At 42.3% G+C, this 21,249-nt stretch overlaps 1 protein-coding gene across 1 annotated transcript in view; it reads left to right on the top strand.

The window, feature by feature from the left end:
• The first annotated feature begins 264 nt into the window (after positions 1-264).
• The window catches only part of si:dkey-215k6.1 (transmembrane protein 132D), a 685,562-nt gene continuing 664,577 nt past the window's right edge, over positions 265-21,249 (top strand). Inside the window, 2 exon segments of the mRNA XM_034170963.1 lie at positions 265-679; positions 8,226-8,797. Coding sequence (XP_034026854.1) covers positions 305-679; positions 8,226-8,797 — 947 coding nt within the window. The 5' untranslated portion in view covers positions 265-304.

Here is a 21,249-nt window from a genome sequence, read left to right as displayed (position 1 = left end):
CCTAATGTGTACAACTGAATCTTTGATTGTGTGTTCTATAAAATGCATTTCACAAATCAGTGATGCTCTGATTCTCTCACACATTGTTGACTTTATGGTTAAGCTCAAATCGATAACAATCTAATGTGGTGCCTTGTTGTAATGTGTTGCAGTTGTAGCATCGCTTATGACTAAAATCCAAATGCTGGTCATGTAATGCTGTTACATCTTCTGTCTTCTTCTTCTCCTTCTCTCCTTTTGCCATCTTGCCTTCTCTTCAGTGTCTGGCAGCCCAGCAGGAGCAGCAGGTGGTGGAACTGGAGGAATGCAGGAGTTCTCCCAGGCCCGTTTCTCCTCCTCCTTCCCCACATATCTCCCTGCCCAGTGCCAGCTAAATGGTGCCGACTCCGCCTTTTTCCTGCGCGATATCAGTCAGGAGGTTATGCGCAACAGCAGCCTATCATCTCGCACTGAGCCCTTCTTTGTACACCGACTAGAGGCTGGCATCAGTGCCCCGCAGTCACTGCCGAGTGTCAACTGCAGCTATGGAAATCTAACTGCTGAGCAGCCAATCCCAGTGGACCTACTTCAGGGCCCACCTCCTCATCTCTTGCTGACAGCCAACCAGGTGACTCTGAACTGGAAAGTCAAAGGTCATGTGGTGGTGCCCAAAGTGGGGTCAACGCGCCCCTGGATACAGGTACTTGTATTTTTATGTTTCTCACAACTCTCTCTTTTTTTAATCTCACATTTATCATCTCCTACTTGTGTCACAAAACTCTCCCGACTCTTTGAATGATTAAACGATAATGTAACAGAAGAGGCTCATCCCTTTTCTGATGCCTGAAACAGTCAAAACCAAAGGCTGTATTTTGTCCTTTGGGTTCTTTGGCATTTTTTTAGCGATTATAATTTGCATTTTTCATTTGCTCAGCAGTAACTTATGTAAACATGAAGTGAAAGTGGAGGAAAATTGTTTAAGAGGTGACTTATGCAAAATTTAATTTGTTTTCTAGTTTCCTCAGTATTTTTCATTGAAGTAGAAGTAAGTTTTCTACAGTCTACCAGAGGTGGGTCAAAGTCACTGTCAAATTATTCTCAAGTCATCAATCTGCACATCCCAAGTCAAGTCTCAAGTCAGCTTGTTAACATTTGGTGGTTATTATGACGTGAGACTTGACTTGGGACTTGCTGATTCATGACTTGAGAGTGACTTGATGGTGACTTAGTCCCCCTCTGCAGTGTGCAGAGCCAGAGGCTCGTTTTTGCCGGATACCATAGCATGAAGCAGCTGAGAGTCTACAACTCCACCTGGATGGGATACTAGTCCATCTCAGGTTACTTCTCCAGCCATGTCTGGTTGGACTGGGCCTTTTCCAAGGCCAGAGAAGCAGTGACAGTAGGCACAGTTCAGCTAATCAGCTAACAGCTAATTCACAAATCCAACTTTGTCATTAGCAGATTAGCTTTTCAGCTAACTTTGAAAACTATTACTATAGACCAATTAGTTCCTACAAAATTTAGTTCAGGTAACTTTAAGTCAGGGAACATTTTTTTTTATAAATTTTAATGATCAAAAATGTTTGCAAATTATGAAATCATAGATGTTCCTGTTGGAACTTAAACACTAATCCATCCATTCCATTTCTAGACCTGCTTACTCCAATTAAGAGCTGGGGGTGGGGGCGGGGGGCTATCCTAGCAGTCACAGGGTGTGAGGCTGGGCACACCCTGGAGAGGACAGACAAACAAATAAATAAATAATAAAGAAAGAAAGAAAGAATACATTAAATAATAATAATAATAATATACAAATAGTGAATGTTTATGAGTTCAATGCTATGAATATTTCATGAGGTGAAAGCGGGAACTTACCATCCAACGTGGCAAAGTCGAGTTGAGTGGTTTGTTCCAGCTTTCACCAAATTATCCGTTCTATGGAAAGAATGTAAAAACATTCATTATTTGTTTTATATAATGGCTAAAATAGATCCTTGTCATTTGATATTTTATTAATTTATAAACAACAGAAAAGGCACTTACATTTTCATGTTCCACTGCTGCTAAAGTCCAAATTGTGACATGTAGTCCAGTGATGCTGTGCACTGACTTCGGACTTCCTTAAAAAAAAAAGACTGTGTAGTTCCTCAGTCCATCCAAAAATCACGTCAGCTTTTCATCAGAACAGTTCTTCATGCATCCAGACAGCTTACAGCAGAGTGGATTTTGTGTGTGCGTGTGTATGTGTGTGTTAGCAGCATCAGTTAGCTCAATCAAATCATTGTCTCAATAGAGTCATCCCCTGCACACACACAACCGGACTGATGCTTGTGCATTTGTGTAATACCAAAAAACAAAAGACTGTGTACATACTCAGTGCAGTGAAAAAAAAAAATCACGTCAGAAATGAGTAATTTTCAACTTTTCATTCTAACTTCCTGCTATCAGCCTCCAGACAGTGCAGTGGATTTGTTTTGTGTGTGCATGCATGAGTTTTTGTGTGTGTGTGTGTGTGTGTGTGTGTGTATACCTGTGCACGCATATGTCTGTGTGCTTGCATGTGCATTCACAAGCACATTGATTATTTGTTTTACGAGGTCTGTTAGAAAACTATCCGACCTTTTTATTTTTTTAAAAAACTATATGGATTTGAATCATGTGCGCTTGCATCAGCCAAGCTTGAACCTTCGTGCGCATGTGTGAGTTTTTTCTTGCCTGTCGGTTGCATCATTCGCCTGTGGGGAGGCTTTGAGTGAGCACTGGTCCACCCCTCTCGTCGGATATTCATTGTCAGGAAAATGGCTGAGCGATTGGAGCAGCGCTGAATCAAATTTTTCCCGAAATTGTGAGAGACAGCCAGGTGGAAACCATTCGGAAGATTCAGACGGCTTTCGGTGAGGATACTCTGGGCGTCACACAGATTAAGGAGCGTTACAACCGGTTTAAAGACGGCGCACAATGGCGGAGGGCACGCCACGCTCCAAGAGGCCATCGACAGGCTGAAATGACCAGATCATTTCCAAAGTGAAGGCTGTGTTGATCCGGGACGTCGTCTGACTACCAGAGAAATTGCAGAAGAGTTGGACATCAGCACTTTTGTGGCACATTCCACTGTTACAGGAGATTTTGTAATGAAAGACGTGCAGAGGAATTCACACGTCGGGACCAAAAAGTACGTCTGTGTTGGAAACCATTCGGAAGATTCAGACAGCTTTCGGTGGCTTTTCAGTCGAGTGAGTATCCGAGAAATTGTGTAACAGCTGGGCATGCGCCATTAACGGCTCCATCCCAACGCGCGAATTCCTCCGCACGTCTTTCATTACAAAATCTCCTGTAACAGTGGAATGTGCCGCAAAAGTGCTGATGTCCAACTCTTGTGCAATTTCTCTGGTAGTCAGACGACGTCCCGGATCAACACAGCCTTCACTTTGGAAATGATCTGGTCATTTCAGCCTGTCGATGGCCGCTCGGAGCACGGCGCGCCCTCTGCCATTTTGCGCCATCTTTAAACCAGTTGTAACACTCCTTAATCTGTGTGACGCCCAGAGTATCCTCACCGAAAGCCGTCTGAATCTTCTGAATGGTTTCCACCTGGCTGTCTCTCACAGTTTCTGGAAAAATTTGATTCAGTGCTGCGCCAATCGCTCAGCCATTTCCCTGACAATGAAAATCCGACGAGAGGGGTGGACCAGTGCTCACTCAAAGCCTCCCCACAGGCGAATGACGCAACCGACAGGCGTGAAAAAACTCACGCATGCACACCAAGGTTCAAGCTTGGCTGATGCAAGCGCACATGATTCAAATCCATATAGTTTATTAAAAAAATTAAAAGGTCGGATAATTTTCTAACAGATCTCATATACAATATAATGGTTAAAATAGATCCTTGTCATTTGAGATTATATTAATTTATAAACAATAGAAAAGAGATTTACATTTTGGTGTGTCACTGCTGCTTTGAAATAAAAAATCTTACACGATCTTTACATAGGACTCCAAAATTGTTCTCAGCTAACTTAAAAAAAAAAAAACTGTTCAAAAATAATTCTGACGATGTAGTATGTGATACTCCCCCCCCCCCCCCAAAAGACTGTGTACTTTTTTAATAATTTTTTTTATTTAACCTTTATTTAACCAGGTTAGTCCCATTAACACTGAGACCTCTTTTGCAAGGAAGACCTGAGCAATTATAAATTTCCCAGGTCACCTAACCTCCATGTCTTTTTAAATGTGGGATGACCGGAGCACCCGGCGGAAACCCATGCATACACGGGGAGAACATGCAAACTCCACACAGAAAGGCCATGGAATTGAACCCACGACCTTCTCGCCGTGAGGCAAGAGTGCTAACCACTAAGCCACCGTGCTGCCCTCGTTCAATTCATCTATCAGCAAAACAAACTGCCATGTTTAGCTAAACTCCGCCCTCACTTGTGTGTATGTAGGCGGGGTTTGCAGTGTGAAATCGTACAAAATGTATGGAACCAAATTTGCACGGTAAATGGAACGAAAAATCCATGTCACGTGACATACAAAGCACCAATTAAATGACAAGGATCCACTCAGCTGTTATATAATACATTTTATTCATAATGCACCTTTCATTCATAAAAATATCAAAGTTTTACAGGAAAAAATATAAAACAACAAGAGATTACAAACAGAAAATCTTAACATAAAAAAATAGACAATAAAATGGAATAAAAAAGCTAAAACACTAACAGATCAAAGTTACGGAGAGCTATGAAAGGCCTGTCTTAACAGGTACGTCTTAAGAAGACTTTAAAAAAACCTTCAACAGTTTGTGGAGCCCTCAGGTGGTCAGGGTAGGAGTTCCATATACAAGGCATAGTTGCACAGAAGGCCCTGTCTCCCATCATGCAAAGTTTGGTGCGAGGGGGGGCGGAAAAGATTAGTATTGTATGAAGGGAGGGAATGGGAGGATGTGTGGGGAGTGAGCAGGTCTTTCAATCAATCAATCAATTTTTTTATATAGCGCCAAATCACAACAAACAGTTGCCCCAAGGCGCTTTATATTGTAAGGCAAGGCCATACAATAATTATGTAAAACCCCAACGGTCAAAACGACCCCCTGTGAGCAAGCACTTGGCTACAGTGGGAAGGAAAAACTCCCTTTTAACAGGAAGAAACCTCCAGCAGAACCAGGCTCAGGGAGGGGCAGTCTTCTGCTGGGACTGGTTGGGGCTGAGGGAGAGAACCAGGAAAAAGACATGCTGTGGAGGGGAGCAGAGATCGATCACTAATGATTAAATGCAGAGTGGTGCATACAGAGCAAAAAGAGAAAGAAACAGTGCATCATGGGAACCCCCCAGCAGTCTACATCTATAGCAGCATAACTAAGGGATGGTTCAGGGTCACCTGATCCAGCCCTAACTATAAGCTTTAGCAAAAAGGAAAGTTTTAAGCCTAATCTTAAAAGTAGAGAGGGTGTCTGTCTCCCTGATCTGAATTGGGAGCTGGTTCCACAGGAGAGGAGCCTGAAAGCTGAAGGCTCTGCCTCCCATTCTACTCTTACAAACCCTAGGAACTACAAGTAAGCCTGCAGTCTGAGAGCGAAGTGCTCTATTGGGGTGATATGGTACTACGAGGTCCCTAAGATAAGATGGGACCTGATTATTCAAAACCTTATAAGTAAGAAGAAGAATTTTAAATTCTATTCTAGAATTAACAGGAAGCCAATGAAGAGAGGCCAATGTGGGTGAGATATGCTCTCTCCTTCTAGTCCCCGTCAGTACTCTAGCTGCAGCATTTTGAATTAACTGAAGGCTTTTTAGGGAACTTTTAGGTCTTTGAGGTAAGCATTGCCATGGATGCATTGGTAGGAGATGAGAGCAATTGTAAAATGGATTCTGTAGGTGATGGGGAGCCAGTGAAGGAGTATAGGTGTAATGTGTTTCTGTTTACGTATTCTCATCAGAATTAGCTGCAATGTTTTGGATGTATTGGAGCCGTTGCAGGTTTTTACCAAAGATACCAAAGAGCAGGGAGTTAGAGTAGCCAAGCCGAGAGGATGCAAAGGCACATTTTTCAGCATCCGTGAGGGTGAGGGAGGGATGGAGTGTGGCGCTGTTTCTGAGGTTGAAGAAGCAGGTCAAACAAACTCATTCACACCTGCCAGGTGTACATAAGTGTAGGTCAACTCCTGTTCCACTGAGCTACCTGCTCTGCTCACATTGTTAAAATGTTATCATTATATGTAATTTAAATTCTCATATTATTAGTGATTAATTTGGAAATATATTGGATTATACTGCAAGAGACCATGTGTAGGGATGTTCTGAGGTTTTCAGTTTCTAAAAAGGGACATGATGTTTAATATTTGTTGACTTAAGCAATGAAACTCTTCATACTCATGCTGGGTTCCTATTTATTTTGGTTTCCACCATATATATATTTTACAGTCATAGATAGATAGATAGATAGATACAGTGCATCCGAAAAGTCTTTACAGCGCTTCACTTTTTCCACATTTTATGTTACAGCCTTATTCCAAATTGGAGGAAATCAGTTTTGACCTGAACGTTTTACTCACAACACCCCATAATGACAACAAGAAAAAAAATTTTTTTTTTTTTTTTGTTTTTTGCAAATTTAGTAAAATAAATTAAACCACATGTTCATAGGTTTTGACATCCTTTGCTCAATACTTTGTTAATGCACCTTTGGCAGCCTCAAGTCTTCTTGAATATGATGCCACAAGTGTGGTGCACCTATTTTTGGGCAGTTTTGCCCATTCCTCAGGTATTTAGGGCCACCCCCCCAAAGACAAACAAACAAACAAAAAAAACTATATTCAAATAATAAAAGCTAGCAGTTAGATCAGGTAAATGTTTCAGCAGTTCTTGGTTATCACTGTTACCTTTGTAGTCAGTGGATTATCAGCACTCTGCCCAAAGCTTGGCACACCTATATTTGGACGGTTTTGCCCATTTCTCTTTGCAGCAACTCTCAGGCTCCATCAGGTTGGATGGAGAGCATCTGTGCACAGGCATTTTCAGATCTCTCCTGAGATGTTCAATCAGATTCAGGTCTGGGCTCTGGCTGGACCACTCGAGACATTCACAGAGTTGTCCTGAAGTCAATCCTTTGATATCTAGGCTGTGTGATTAGAGTCATTGTCCTGCTGAAAGATGAATGGTCATCCCAGTGTGAGGTCAAGAGTGCTCTGGAGCAGGTTTTCATCCAGGATGTATCTGTACATTGCTGCATTCATCTTTTCCTCAATCCTGACTAGCATCCCAGTTTCTTCCGCTGAAAAACATCCCCACATCATGATGCTGCCACCAACATGCCTCACTGTAGTGATGGTGTCTGGTTTCCTCCAAACATGACACCTGGCATTCAGCCAGAGAGTTCAATCATGATTTTGTTTCTGATGGTCTGAGAGTCCTTCAGGTGCCTTTTGGCAAAGTCCAGGTGGGCTGCCATATGCGTTTTACTAAGGAGTTGATCTCATCTGGCCGCTGTATTAAACAGGCCTGATTGGTTTATTGCTCCATGGCTGGTTTTCATTCTGGAAGGTTATCCTCACTCCACAGAGGAATATTGGAGCTCTGACAGAGTGGCCATCAGGTTCTTGGTCACCTCCCTGACTAAGGCCCTTCTCTCTTGACTGCTCAGTTTGGACAGGCGGTCAGCTCTAGGAAGAGTCCTGGTGGATCACAACTTCTTCCATTTACTGATGTTGGATGCCACTGTGCTCACTGGAACCTTCAAAGCAGAAGAAATGTTTCTGTACCCTTCCCTAGATTTGTGCCTCAAGGCAATCCTGTCTCAGAGGTGTACAGACAATTCTTTTGACTTCATGCTCGGTTTGTGCTCTGACATGCACTGTGGGACCTTATATGTAGACAGGCGTGTGCCTTTCCAAATCATGTTTAGTCAACTGAATTTACCCCTCGGTGGACTCCAGTTAAACTGTAGAAACATCTCAAGGATGATCAGTGGAAATGAGCTCAATTTTGAGCTGTAAATATTTGTGAGTACCTCTGATTTCTTAGTTATTACTTTTATTAACTTTGTAACAATCTAACAAAACAAACTTTTTTCACACTGTCATTATGGGGTATTGTGTGAGAATTCTGAAGTGAAAAAAAAAATCCATTTTGGAATTAGGCTGTAATATAACAAAATGTGGAAACAGTGAAGCACTGTGAATACTTTCTGGATGCACTGTATGGCAATTTGATCACTTCTTACCTCATAAGGGTATTTTCTGTCTACAGGTACTATTTTATCTCACAGGACGGCGCTGGGATGAGCCTGATTCACCTCCTCTGGCCCTCCTCCCTTGCATCAGGGCCTTGGCCATCCGAGACCTTACTGAAACAGCGCCCTCTGCTGGCTGCCGACTTATGGGATCATCTGGTATCTGCGTTGTCCGTTTGGAGATTCCACCAGCTTGGTTCATGCCCCCTCAACTCAGAAAAAGACCTTCTGAAGTGACTTTGCCCTCACTGGATGTGTATTACTCAATTGTACCAGTAGAGGGGCCTGGTCATGACTGCCCTGCCATTGTCAATGAACCATGGAGAGGTCAGAGCACAAATGTCGGCCCTCTTGGAGGCTTGGGCCTTGGGGGACAGTGGAGCCCCATAGTGGACGTGGGGCTTCAAGACATGCAGAAAGCTGGTTCAGTGGCAATGATTGTGGGCCTGGTTTCAGCTAAAGGCAAGAGATTGACATTGGATGAAAACGTAGAGGTTCTGGTGCCACCCAGCCCAGTCAGGCTCGGCAGGACAGTGGCATTCGGTGTCTACATGAAGACAGGTTCAAACGTAGAACAGTTTACACTGAGGTGAGAACACAAAGTCTTTGGTTTCATTTGGTATTTTGACTCCATTTTTGATTCCTTTTTTTTCTTTACTTTTCCTACTATATATGATTTCTCAGTCCTTTCTTCTTATTCCTTCACCTCTCCCTCACTTTCTCTCTATGCTCCCGCTTTCCCATGGGTGATGGCTGTCACCTTTGTGAGCTAAGCCCCTTTCAGAAGCCAGCAATGCAAATAACAACCTCATGAATATACATCAGTGACGTAAGAAGAAAAGGAAACACAATGAAAAAAGCAGGAGAGTGGAAGGCTGGCTAAGAGAACTGAGATAGGGGAAAGCAGAAAAAGCAGTGCAAAATTATTATAGATCCTGTTTTCCCAAAATGTCTCTTGCTGTACTTTAGGAGGTCACCTACATGGTTTTCCACATCAGTAGTAATATATTTCATGGGTGTATATTCCAGGGAACACATTTGTTTTGTTTTTGTTTTTTGTTGTTTTTGTTCAGTGTCTGAAAATAAATGTACATCTCCTGGTATAGACTAAGCATGCATATCTGCATGCCATCACTACCTCATCCTTTTCACTCACTTAAGGGATTTGTTTTTGACAAATGACAGATGTGCAAATATGTCAGTCTATCCAAAAGCACTTCCCAGTGCACAGCACAGTCTGCTGGATTTAGTATTACAAAAACAATGCACTCCTTTGAGGTTAGAATGTTAGAGAATATTTTAGAGGACAACTTTGAATATATATATATATATATATATATATATATATATATATATATATATATATATATCTGAGGAGGGAAGAGTTAAGGCATAAAACCCTGTAAATGCGCCATGCCCATGGAAAATGAGATAACCATTGCAAGTGAAAGCTTACCGAGGCTCGTATCCAATAACAAAATCAATTCTGCTGCAACACCCCATGAATCCTTTTGTAAATGCAAGTCAAGATGCGGTTTGTATGCAGAACCTGATAAGCGCCATCCCAGTTTGTGTGCAAAAACACATTGTGAACAGCGTACCACTCACTGGCATGTATCTCGGTCACGTGATGCAAAGATTGCGGTGCCCTTGAGAGGCTCTCTGATGCTGCGTTTACACATAATGACAGCATGTCACGAATGCCACAAAGTATACATTCTTGGCTGCTGATCATGAATGTGATGATTTGAGGCAGAGGCATCAGGAGTCCTCAGGAACTGCTGCAACGTGATACCACGCGTTATGATTAATGTAACGTGTTCCGCTGTTGCACGCTATCGCATGTAACAGTGTATCATTAAGTTCTGTCGCATTATGAATGAGGCGTGTGGTCTCCACACACCCATATTCATCCATCAACTGCTGAACATTTCAGATCATTCCAGTTTGCTTCTCAAAATCTACACCAGAAGAACTTTGTGACTGCATGCATAGTTGGGCTCTGTGCCATGGAGTGGCGCAGACACGAGGAGGAGACAGAGAGAGCCAGATGTGTGGCTCCACGAAGCTCTCGTCTCACTTGTTTTCCCAAACATCAGGCGCAGCAGCAGCTGGAACACCTGCAGGAGCGTGTTGAGGAGCATTGGAATGAAACTTTTAGCAGAAGTGGCATCTCTGTCCTTCTTCAGCATACTGCATCAATGAAACTGAATGCAGTGCAGCAGGGTTTAACCCTCTGGGGTCCGAGGGCATGTTTTGGATAGTTCATTCGCCTGGCATAAGTTTTATTATTGCTGTTAACAGCTCTCCCTGCATCCCACAATCAAGTTTTATGTCTCTTTTTTCAGGACAACCTGTGCTTTCAGAATATATATGTTTTTGTTGTGTTTTATAAGTGTAATAAAGGTTTACAATCAAAAATAGGCAAGAAAAAAATAAAATGAAAAATTATTTTCCACACACATTTATTCAAAACACACAGCAAACTATAATAAACAACTGTTTTAACAATTTATAATTTATAAAGGTAAAGGTAATTTGAGGTCTTGTGCGAAAGCATGTACAACAAAAAGGTTCAAACAATAAACACAAAGGCACATTTTGAACAATATAAACAAAATGGTCTATATGATGTGGTAAACAGTGCTTAAAGCAGAGAAAGCAACAGAGTTATCCAGTAACATTCACATGCAAACTAGTGGAGCAATCCTGATAGTTATACACTCTTTTTTTGAGCAGGTGAGATTGTCATCAGAGGCTCTCCGTCTGCTCACTTTCGCTGTGCGTAATGGCGCAGGGCACACTGAGTATGTACTAATAGTATGTACTCATTGGAGCACCCAGAGGGCTATTCAAACGGGCCAACTTGTAACATATCACTCCTGAAAAAGATCTTTGGCTTTTCACGTGAGGTAAATCTGCCCTACGATTGGATTTTAGAAAGCCATGTGACGGTGAACTAATTCTGATTGGACACTCACATTGTGCACGTCATCACACAGCTTCTATGAGGAGTACAAAGATGGTAAAAGTAAGTTTCTATCTCATATCATTAAAAAGTTATTTATAATTTAGTAAAGCTTGGTCTTAGCCATCGTATATGACGGCGTTGGCCCCAGAGGGTTAATTGTGCACACGTCAGAGAAGAACACTGTCACACTCTATTAAGGATCACCACTAATCAAGACGGATCAACACACTCAGTTGCGACCTCCACAACATGAGGCGAAATGAGGGTGGTGCGTGACATTCGGAAGATTTTTTGACAGCCAAAAACATGCTCCACGAATATCACGTACCAACACGCACTATTAAGAAACTTATTCAGATGCATTAAGTGACATTAGGAATGTCAGGAATGTGCCAAGAATGACGCAAATATGACATTCGTAACGCGTACTGCCTATGAGTAAACACAGCATTAGCGTACATTAAAGTGATGGACTTACTGAGTTTTGTAAACAAACTGAAGATGGAGATACCAGGTTTTGCAGCCAAATATATTAAAGGTTGTTAATTAACACATTTCTGAATAAGGGTTGATTTTTGAGATTCTGCTCTTTTGTTTAATGCACCATAACCATTTCATAACAAGAAAGAATGATTCATGGAGATGTACAGCTTCCATCAGGTAAATATCCTTATTTAAAACAAGAGTGGTCTGGTGGGGATACAGGGTTTTGCGTCTGAAGTCTTCACACACACACACACACACATATATATATATATATATATATATATATATATATATATATATATATATATATATATATATATATATATATATATATATATATATATATATATATATATATATGTGTGTGTGTGTGTGTGTGTATGTATGTATGTATGTATGGATATACTTCACAAAATAATTAAAGAAATACTGTTTCCAAAAAATTATTTGGATTAGTATATTGTGGGCTTCCTGTCAGTTGGACGTTCCTGGAAAGCTTCCATGGGAGACAACCAGGGGCATCCTCAGTAGATGCTCAAACTGCCTTAACTGGCTCTTTTCAATGCCATGATGCAGAAGCTCTACTCAGAGTCCCTCCCAGATCGTCCAGCTTCTCAACCTGTCTAGGTGTGTAAGCCCAGATACCTGACGGAGGAATCTCATTTCCACTGCTTATATCTGCAACCATATTCTTTTGGTCATTACCCAAAGTTCATAACCATAGGTGAGAATAGGAGTGTAAATTGACTGGTGAATAGAAAGCCTCGCTCAACGTCTTCTTCAGCTCGACGGTCTGGTACAGCATCCTTAATACACCAGACGCTGCCCCAATCCATCTATCAATCTCACACTCCAACTTCCACCCACACGGGAACATGTCCTGAGATACATAAACTCCTCCACCTGGGGCAGTATGTCTCCCCTTACCCAGAGGGGACAATCCACCCTTTTCTGATAGAAGACCATGGTCTCAGATTTGGAGGTGCTGATTCTCATTCCAGTCACTTCACACTCAACTTCAAGCGTGGTCAGTGTGCATCGGAGGTCACTGCCTGATGAAGCCAATAGAACCACATCATCTGCAAAAAGCACAGGTGCAACTTTGATATCAACAAACTGGACACCATGACCATTCCTGACCTTGAAATCCCAGAACATCATGAAGAGGATTGGTCACAGGGGGCAGACCTGGTGTAGTCCAACATCCAGAGGGAACAGTTCAGATGTAATGCCATTAATGTGGACAACGTTGCTGCATTGGTCATATAGAGACCAGAACGTGCATTGCAATGGTTCTGGTACCGCATACTCCCACAGTGCCCTCCATAAGGACACCTCAAGGGAACTGGTCATACACATTTTCCAGGTCCACAAGACACATGTAGACTGGTTGGTCATACTTCCAAGACCTTTCTAATATCCCTGCAAGGGTAAACCTCTCAAGGATATTATACTCAACAAAAATATAAACGCAACACTTTTGGTTTTGCTCCCATTTTGTATGAGATGAACTCAAAGATCTAAAACTTTTTCCACATACACAATATCACCATTTCCCTCAAATATTGTTAACAAACCAGTCTAAATCTGTGATAGTGAGCACTTTTCCTTTGCTGAGATAATCCATCCCACCTCACAGGTGTGCCATACCAAGATGCTGATTAGACACCATGATTAGTGCACAGGTGTGCCTTAGACTGCCCACAATAAAAGGCCACTCTGAAAGGTGCAGTTTTGTTTTATTGGGGGGGGATACCAGTCAGTATCTGGTGTGACCACCATTTGCCTCATGCAGTGCAACACATCTCCTTCGCATCATCCGTGAAGAGAACACCTCTCCAATGTGCCAAACGCCAGCGAACGTGAGCATTTTCCCACTCAAGTTGGTTACGACGATGAACTGGAGTCAGGTCAAGACCCCGATGAGGATGACGAGCATGCAGATGAGCTTCCCAGAGATGGTTTCTGACAGTTTGTGCAGAAATTCTTTGGTTATGCAAACCGATTGTTCCAGCAGCTGTCCGAGTGGCTGGTCTCAGACGATCTTGGAGGTGAACATGCTGGATGTGGAGGTCCTGGGCTGGTGTGGTTACACGTGGTCTGCGTTTGTGAGGCTGGTTGGACGTACTGCCAAATTCTCTGAAACGCCTTTGGAGACGGCTTATGGTAGAGACATGAACATTCAATACATGAGCAACAGCTCTGGTTGACATTCCTGCTGTCAGCATGCCAATTGCACGCTCCCTCAAATCTTGCGACATCTGTGGCATTGTGCTGTGTGATAAAACTGCACCTTTCAGAGTGGCCTTTTATTGTGGGCAGTCTAAGGCACACCTGTGCACTAATCATGGTGTCTAATCAGCATCTTGGTATGGCACACCTGTGAGGTGGGATGGATTATCTCAGCAAAGGAAAAGTGCTCACTATCACAGATTTAGACTGGTTTGTTAACAATATTTGAGAGAAATGGTGATATTGTGTATGTGGAAAAAGATTTAGATCTTTGAGTTCATCTCATACAAAATGGCAGCAAAACCAAAAGTGTTGCATTTATATTTTTGTTGAGTGTAGGAAAAGGCCTTCTTTTGTTCATATAATTGGTGTAGCCACATGTGATCCAAGAAATCACCATGTGTCCTTCAACCTTGAATGTTCAAAATGAGAAGACACTGAATAGTCGTAATGTGAACACAACCCAGAGCAAGCCTTGCTAACCACAACAGTGGATAAACAGTTGATGTAATGATGTCAGCTGCACTGGTCTATATAAAGTAGTGGACATTACTGTATTCTGGCATTTGTATCTCAAAGTATGTAAATGTCAGGACTTGTCTGTCTTGCCCTCCTCTCTTCCATGAATAATCTCTCATGTTTGCAGCACCATCAGACGTGTAATGCAGCTTAAGTGGATCTCATTGCTGTGTCTGTGGGTAACTGATAATAAGACTTAAGTGTGTCTCATCACACTGAGGTGATGTGATTATGATAAACTGCCTAGGAGATAGTGGGACATGGAGAGTGGATGAGCAACAGAGTGATGCAGAAATTTGAACAAAGAGAAAGGGAGATTGCAATGAGGATTTTGAGATAACTGCTAAACGAGAAGGAAAAGAAAGAGTTGAATTCTGTATTTCATGGTCGCTCCTTCTCCTCCTCAGCTTCTCTGTTTTGATGAGAGTGGGAAATGTGAGGATAGTCACACTTGCCATATTGGGCAAAGCGTCCTCGCTGCATCTACTGCCACCGTTCACATATCCAGCAATACAGCTGTCATCATTTGTCATTGGAGACCAACTGTGGGCAAAAGGCATAAACAGAAGAGCAGGTTTGACTTATGGTTTGATTTAAAAACCAAACTAATTCCGGACAGTTTATTGATATCAACGTTAAAGCTGTCATTTTTACAAAGTGAAAATATCACAAATATATTTGAGCTTAAAGTCATGCACTAATTCTGAAAGTTTGAGCATTAAAACGCACAGATGCCAAAAGGCATTATGGGAAATTGAGCCTTCTCATCACTGGTTGGTTGGTTGTAAAAACAACACACAAGTTACTGGAATGTGTGTGTTGGTTTTTACAAATAAATCTGTATTTGTAAATATGTTTTTTTTTCCATTTGTTAAAAAAGGCATTTGCAAAACTGAAAATTCTTTTTAAGTGTGATACAGTGCACTAAATGGCGTCCGTATGACAGTTGGATGCTATTTACACTCCCATCCAGTAGATGGCGGTGTTCTATGTTTTTTGGGTCAAAATCCATAAGATCTGATGTTACGACCCCTGACGAGGCAGCATTGAGTCCCGTTGTATATCTGCAAATGTGAGCCCTATTTGCTTCTTGTGTACCATTTTGAAAATGGAGGGCATTTCTGAAAATAAATAAAAATACGTCATTTACTCATGTTTGGAGTCAGTTTTGCTTTAAATGTGCAGTAAGTCTATTTCAGATGCTATGCATGGACCCTCTTTCTCTTAAAAATCTTTATTGTACTATTTGTGTCGCATTGGAAAGTGGTAGCTTTTCGTGGTACAGATTAGCTCTTACACAGCTTTTGAGCATGCTCTAGTGTTCTATTTTTTTTCTGGGAACATTACAGCATCACACATAGACCTGGCATATGTACTACAACATTAAATGGAGCTTCGAGGCACAGAATTTGCCTTGAATATTTTTTGTAATCAAATTATTCGAGTTACTCTACTAATCGTTTCAGCCGTAATTTGGATGTATTGAGGCTGAGACCTGTTCGGTTGCTAATAATATGAATTACAAGGAAAGAATACATAATTCCATACTACACTGGTATGCTAGTCATGCGAGATGGAGAATAGATGCGTCTTTAGTCTGGACTTGAATGTCTCTACAGAATCTGACTGTGTTATCACTGTGGGGAGATCATTCTACAACAAGACAGGCACATGATAAGGGCCCCTTCACACATAGTATGAATACAGTAGTGTTCAGAATAATAGTAGTGCTATGTGACTAAAAAGATTAATCCAGGTTTTGAATATATTTCTTATTGTTACATGGGAAACAAAGTGCCAGTAGATTCAGTAGATTCTCACAAATCCAACAAGACCAAGCATTCATGATATGCACACTCTTAAGGCTATGAAATTGGGCTATTAGTAAAAAAAAAAAGTAGAAAAGGGGGTGATCACAATAATAGAAGTGTGGCATTCAGTCAGTGAGTTCATCAATTTTGTGGAACAAACAGGTGTGAATCAGGTGTCCCCTATTTAAGGATGAAGCCAGCACCTGTTGAACATGCTTTTCTCTTTGAAAGCCTGAGGAAAATGGGACGTTCAAGACATTGCTCAGAAGAACAGCATAGTTTGATTAAAATTTGATTGGAGAGGAGAAAACTTATACGCAGGTGCAAAAAATTATAGGCTGTTCATCTACAATGATCTCTAATGCTTTAAAATGGACAAAAAAACAGAGACGCGTGGAAGAAAACAGAAAACAACCATCGAAATGGATAGAAAAATAACCAGAATGGCCAAGGCTCACCCATTGATCAGCTCCAGGATGATCAAAGACAGTCTGGAGTTACCTGTAAGTGCTGTGACAGTTAGAAGACGCCTGTGTGAAGCTAATTTATTTGCAAGAATCCCCAGCAAAGTCCCTCTGTTAAATAAAAGACGTGCAGAAGAGGTTACAATTTGCCAAAGAACACATCAACTGGCCTAAAGAGAAATGGAGGAATATTTTGTGGACTGATGAGAGTAAAATTGATTTTTTGGGGGGTTCCAAGGGCCGCAGACAGTTTGTGAGAAGACCCCCAAACTCTGAATTCAAGCCACAGTTCACAGTGAAGACAGTGAAGCATGGTGGTGCAAGCATCATGATATGGGCATGTTTCTCCTACTATGGTGTTTGTCCTATATATCGCATACCAGGTATCATGGATCAGTTTGGATATGTCAAAATACTTGAAGAGGTCATGTTGCCTTATGCTGAAGAGGACATGCCCTTGAAATGGGTGTTTCAACAAGACAATGACTCCAAGCACACTAGTAAACCAGCAAAATCTTGGTTCCAAACCAACAAAATTAATGTTTGTGAGAATCTACTGAATCTACTGGTTCCATGTTTCCCATGTAACAATAAGAAATATACTCAAAACCTGGATTAATCTTTTTAGTCACATAGCACTACTATTATTCTGAACACTACTGTATGTACAAATCAGGGCGAATCATGGCAGAACAGCTTGTATAAGCGAATCACAAAAACATCAAGCTGACTGGCAGGCGTGAATGAACCCGTGCACGACACCGGTAACACTGTGTGAGCAGCTGGAGTATGTGTCACAACATTGCCCAGCTTCTGTTACAAAAAGAAAAATACATGCCAGCCACAGGATTTGAACCTGCAATGTACAAAAGCTGTGGTTGCCAGCCAGAAACTTTACCACTGCTCTTCCATCACTGTCCTATAAAAGGTGCGGAAAAATGCCTGAAATCAAAAAGGACATAAACGTATTTTTTTTAAAAAAGAGAAAAAAAAAACGCTGTGATAACTGACCAAACGGCATGTGTTACGGCATATTTCTGCTGCTACATGACTGCAAGTGGCGTATTTGTCGCACTGTTTGCTTGTAGTCCTGTAGTGCGCCGCTCACAGGATATGTGTCCAGTCAGACAGACATCACATTCAGATCACCTGCTGTGTGTCCACATGAACTGATGGTCTGTTTCAGCTGTGAGACTGGAACTGCCTGTCAATGTGTGCGCTTTCCAGCCCGTCACAAAAGCAATATACATTTTTATGTATTTCTATGTGAGGACAGCAAGCATACACATGCGCGTCCATCAAAACATGTTACGTGTTCTGCAGCTGTGACATCCAGGACCACAGTTGTCAACAGCCACTGCTGTTGGCAGCCAGCCACACCCCCGTCCGTTCAGCGCACAGACCAAAGTATCACTCTGTGATCAGATGCGAGGTGCCTCGCCTGCAGAGGGGGACCACACGCACGCATGTGTGGGAGGGGGGAAGGGGGGAGCGCACGAAACACATGCACACTTATTGTGTGTGTGGGGGGTCAACACTCTGGCACGCCACATGTGTACTTGGCAACTTCACAGTCATGGGGGCACTTAGACAAATTTTACAGCCAGCTCGAAAATGATCGCCTGCTGACTGTTTTCATGATAATCGTGCGAATGGCCACACATTTTCTAAGTTCCAAGCGAGCAGTGTAGATGTTTGTGTGTGTCACCTGGATTTTGGTCGTCATCTGCCGTGAGAGAGATCGAATGGACTCTCACAGCAGACACTCTGCCTTTCAACCACTGGTGTGCGCAGATAGTTGTAGCAACAGGTGTATGAGCCAATGGATGCAGCTACGATTTTACACGTATTGCATATGATTCCTGCTTCATGCGCAATTCATGCACAATTCTACCACATTTGTATTATGTGTGAAGGGGCCCTAAAGCCTAGTTTACACATAGACGGTTTTGTCAGTGGGCAGTATGTAGACTGAAGTTAGCTGTAGTTCCAGCTGTTTTCGCGGTGGAAAGGGGCGGAGCATTTCGCCGGTGTTTTGGCCGCCGTAAACGCCACAAATACACTGATAAAACGCCGCTAAATCCACTGAATAAAGCGGTGTTTTGATGCCGTAGCATCTGGCACACGTCAGGCAACGGGGTTAATACCCAGTTCTATCCTTTACAATCGCAGGTTAAGATGCGCGTGAGAACAGCGGTGTTCTGCTGCTGCTGATAATGCCCTGTGTACCGCTGGACTTATCCAGGCAAATCCTGCGTTACTCCAGGAACTTTTGCATATAGGCACCGCCCCCAGAGTATTATAGACTGAAGCAGCAGGAAATATGCCTCTGTCACTGCAGGGGGAGGGAGATCATACTCAGCATTTTCTTCTCCTTCCTTTTACCCTCCTCAATGTGTTGCTCATCTCCACCACAGGGCTACCCTCTGCTTCTGAACCAGACCTCTTGGTAAGTCCTTGCCGCTGCCAATTTTCTTTTAGGAGGCATACTGGAGCTTCTCTGCAAAAATATCTGGAGCTGGCTGTGAGTGAGAGGCCTGCATGCAGCGCGCTAGCGTTTTTATATTGACCGCCACCTATCGGCCGTTTGGAACGCCGTTAACCGGGAGGTGGCATTTAGAACGGCGTACTGTCCGCTAGTGCCGCCATTTTGTCTGCCTCTGTCGCCGGTTAAAACGCCCTTGAGGATGCCGATGTGGGCTCTATCGCCGTTTTACACGCCGTTGATTAGGGATACAACGCCGGCCGCCAATTACAGCAGTGTAAACTGCGGCACTACAGGAAGGGGAAGGATGAAACGGTGATTAAAAAGTATCAAACGCCGTTGTTCGCGTTGTCTCCGTCGTCACGCGAATTCTCCGGGAGCGCTCCTGGAATTATTCGACATGTTGAATAATTTTTTTGACGATTTCCGGTAAAGCCGGAAATAAGCCACGCCCCCTAGTGCCAGCATTAACAACGGCGTGTAACCCTTAAGACGGCCAAAAACTCTTCCGGGACGCTTCCGGGAGCTCTTACCGTCTATGTGTAAACAGGGCTTTAGAGAAGGTAGAAATAAGAGAAGATAAGAATGTGTAAATATCTCATTTAAAATGCGTAAATATATTTAATGATTTATTTATTTATATTTATTTATTTATTTACACAGCATATTTATATATGTATTTTTACATTAACCTTGAATATATTATATACATTCATCATCCATCTCTCTTGCTTTTTGACTCTGTGATATCTCTTCATATCACACCCAGTTACCTCAGACAATAATACAGCAATTAATCCACAATTATTACTAGTTGAATGTAATAATGACACACATCAGAATTAAAACAACCACACATATACATTTGATTGTTTGTGTACGCTAAACTTTGAAAAAGTCCGTCATCCGAATTGAGGCAATGTGAGTGTGGGCTGCAGCAGCTTCATGGTGTACAACCAAGCCTGCCAACACCTTTTTAACCTTAGGGACACAAAGTAGTCCTGCATCCTGAGAATGCAGGACCTAGGTAGGGAGGTGCTAGTCCGTGAACAATTTTATGTTAGTAATAGAACCTTAAAGTCAGACCTCACAGAGACAGGAAGCCAGTGAATCTGTGTAATTTCATCAAACTTTCTGCTTTCTTGTTAACATTCTGGCAGCAGCATTTTGAACCAACTGGAGACCGTGAATGCTGGACTAATGTAAGACAGAGAATAGGACATTGCAACAATCCACTCTACAGGAGACAAATGCATGGATCTGAGTCTCTGCATCAGCCATAGACAGGATGGGACAAACCCTCACTATGTTATGAAGGTGGAAGAAAACAGTCCTAGTGATTTCTCTAATGTGTAGGTCAAAGAACAATGTGGGATCATAAATCACCCCAAGGTTCCTCACATTGTCAGAGTGATGTATGACACATGAGTCAAGTTTAAGGTCAAACTGGTGTCTGTCTCACTGGACCAAGGACCATCATTTCATTTCATTTCTCCCATCTCAAAAATTATTGAAATGAATTATTGCTGAGGGGTCCACGTGGGCACCAGGTGTTCTGATGTGGGTTAAGAGCAGCAACAAAACTGGTGACAGAATCAAACTAAAATAGCATCAGTCCTGTTGAGTGAAGGACAGAAATGAATGTTCTACTTTGGATGTCTTCTGGCAGAGAGCAACAAACTGACACCAAGTTTTTGGGGGATTTTCTCGCAGGACACTGGCTGCACAGTGTGCACCCTCGGGGTTTGGTTTGATCTCCACAGTCATCAGCTCCCATAGCTGTTCTGGAACTGCGTCAAAACAAACAAATAAAAAAATATGCCCGTGCGATTTTAATTATATGCTTTTCATTTCTCTGACCTAGATGGTACCAACACATTTTGGGAATTCCTTATTTAAATAATTCCCTTTGATACTCAGGCCCATTCATTCATTTTCTATACCGGCTTATTCCAAATAAGGGTCACTGGGGAGCTGAAGCCTATCCCAGCACTGATTGGCCAAGAGGCAGGGTGCAGCCTGGACATGCCTCCAATCTATTGCAGGTCTACATATAGAGTGACAAACACATTC

The sequence above is a fragment of the Thalassophryne amazonica genome, chromosome 5 (assembly GCF_902500255.1).
Source record: "Thalassophryne amazonica chromosome 5, fThaAma1.1, whole genome shotgun sequence".
In the NCBI taxonomy this organism is placed as follows: Eukaryota; Metazoa; Chordata; class Actinopteri; order Batrachoidiformes; family Batrachoididae; genus Thalassophryne; species Thalassophryne amazonica.
Note: the sequence above shows the minus strand (reverse complement) of the source record. Positions and strands in the feature narration are given on the sequence as shown.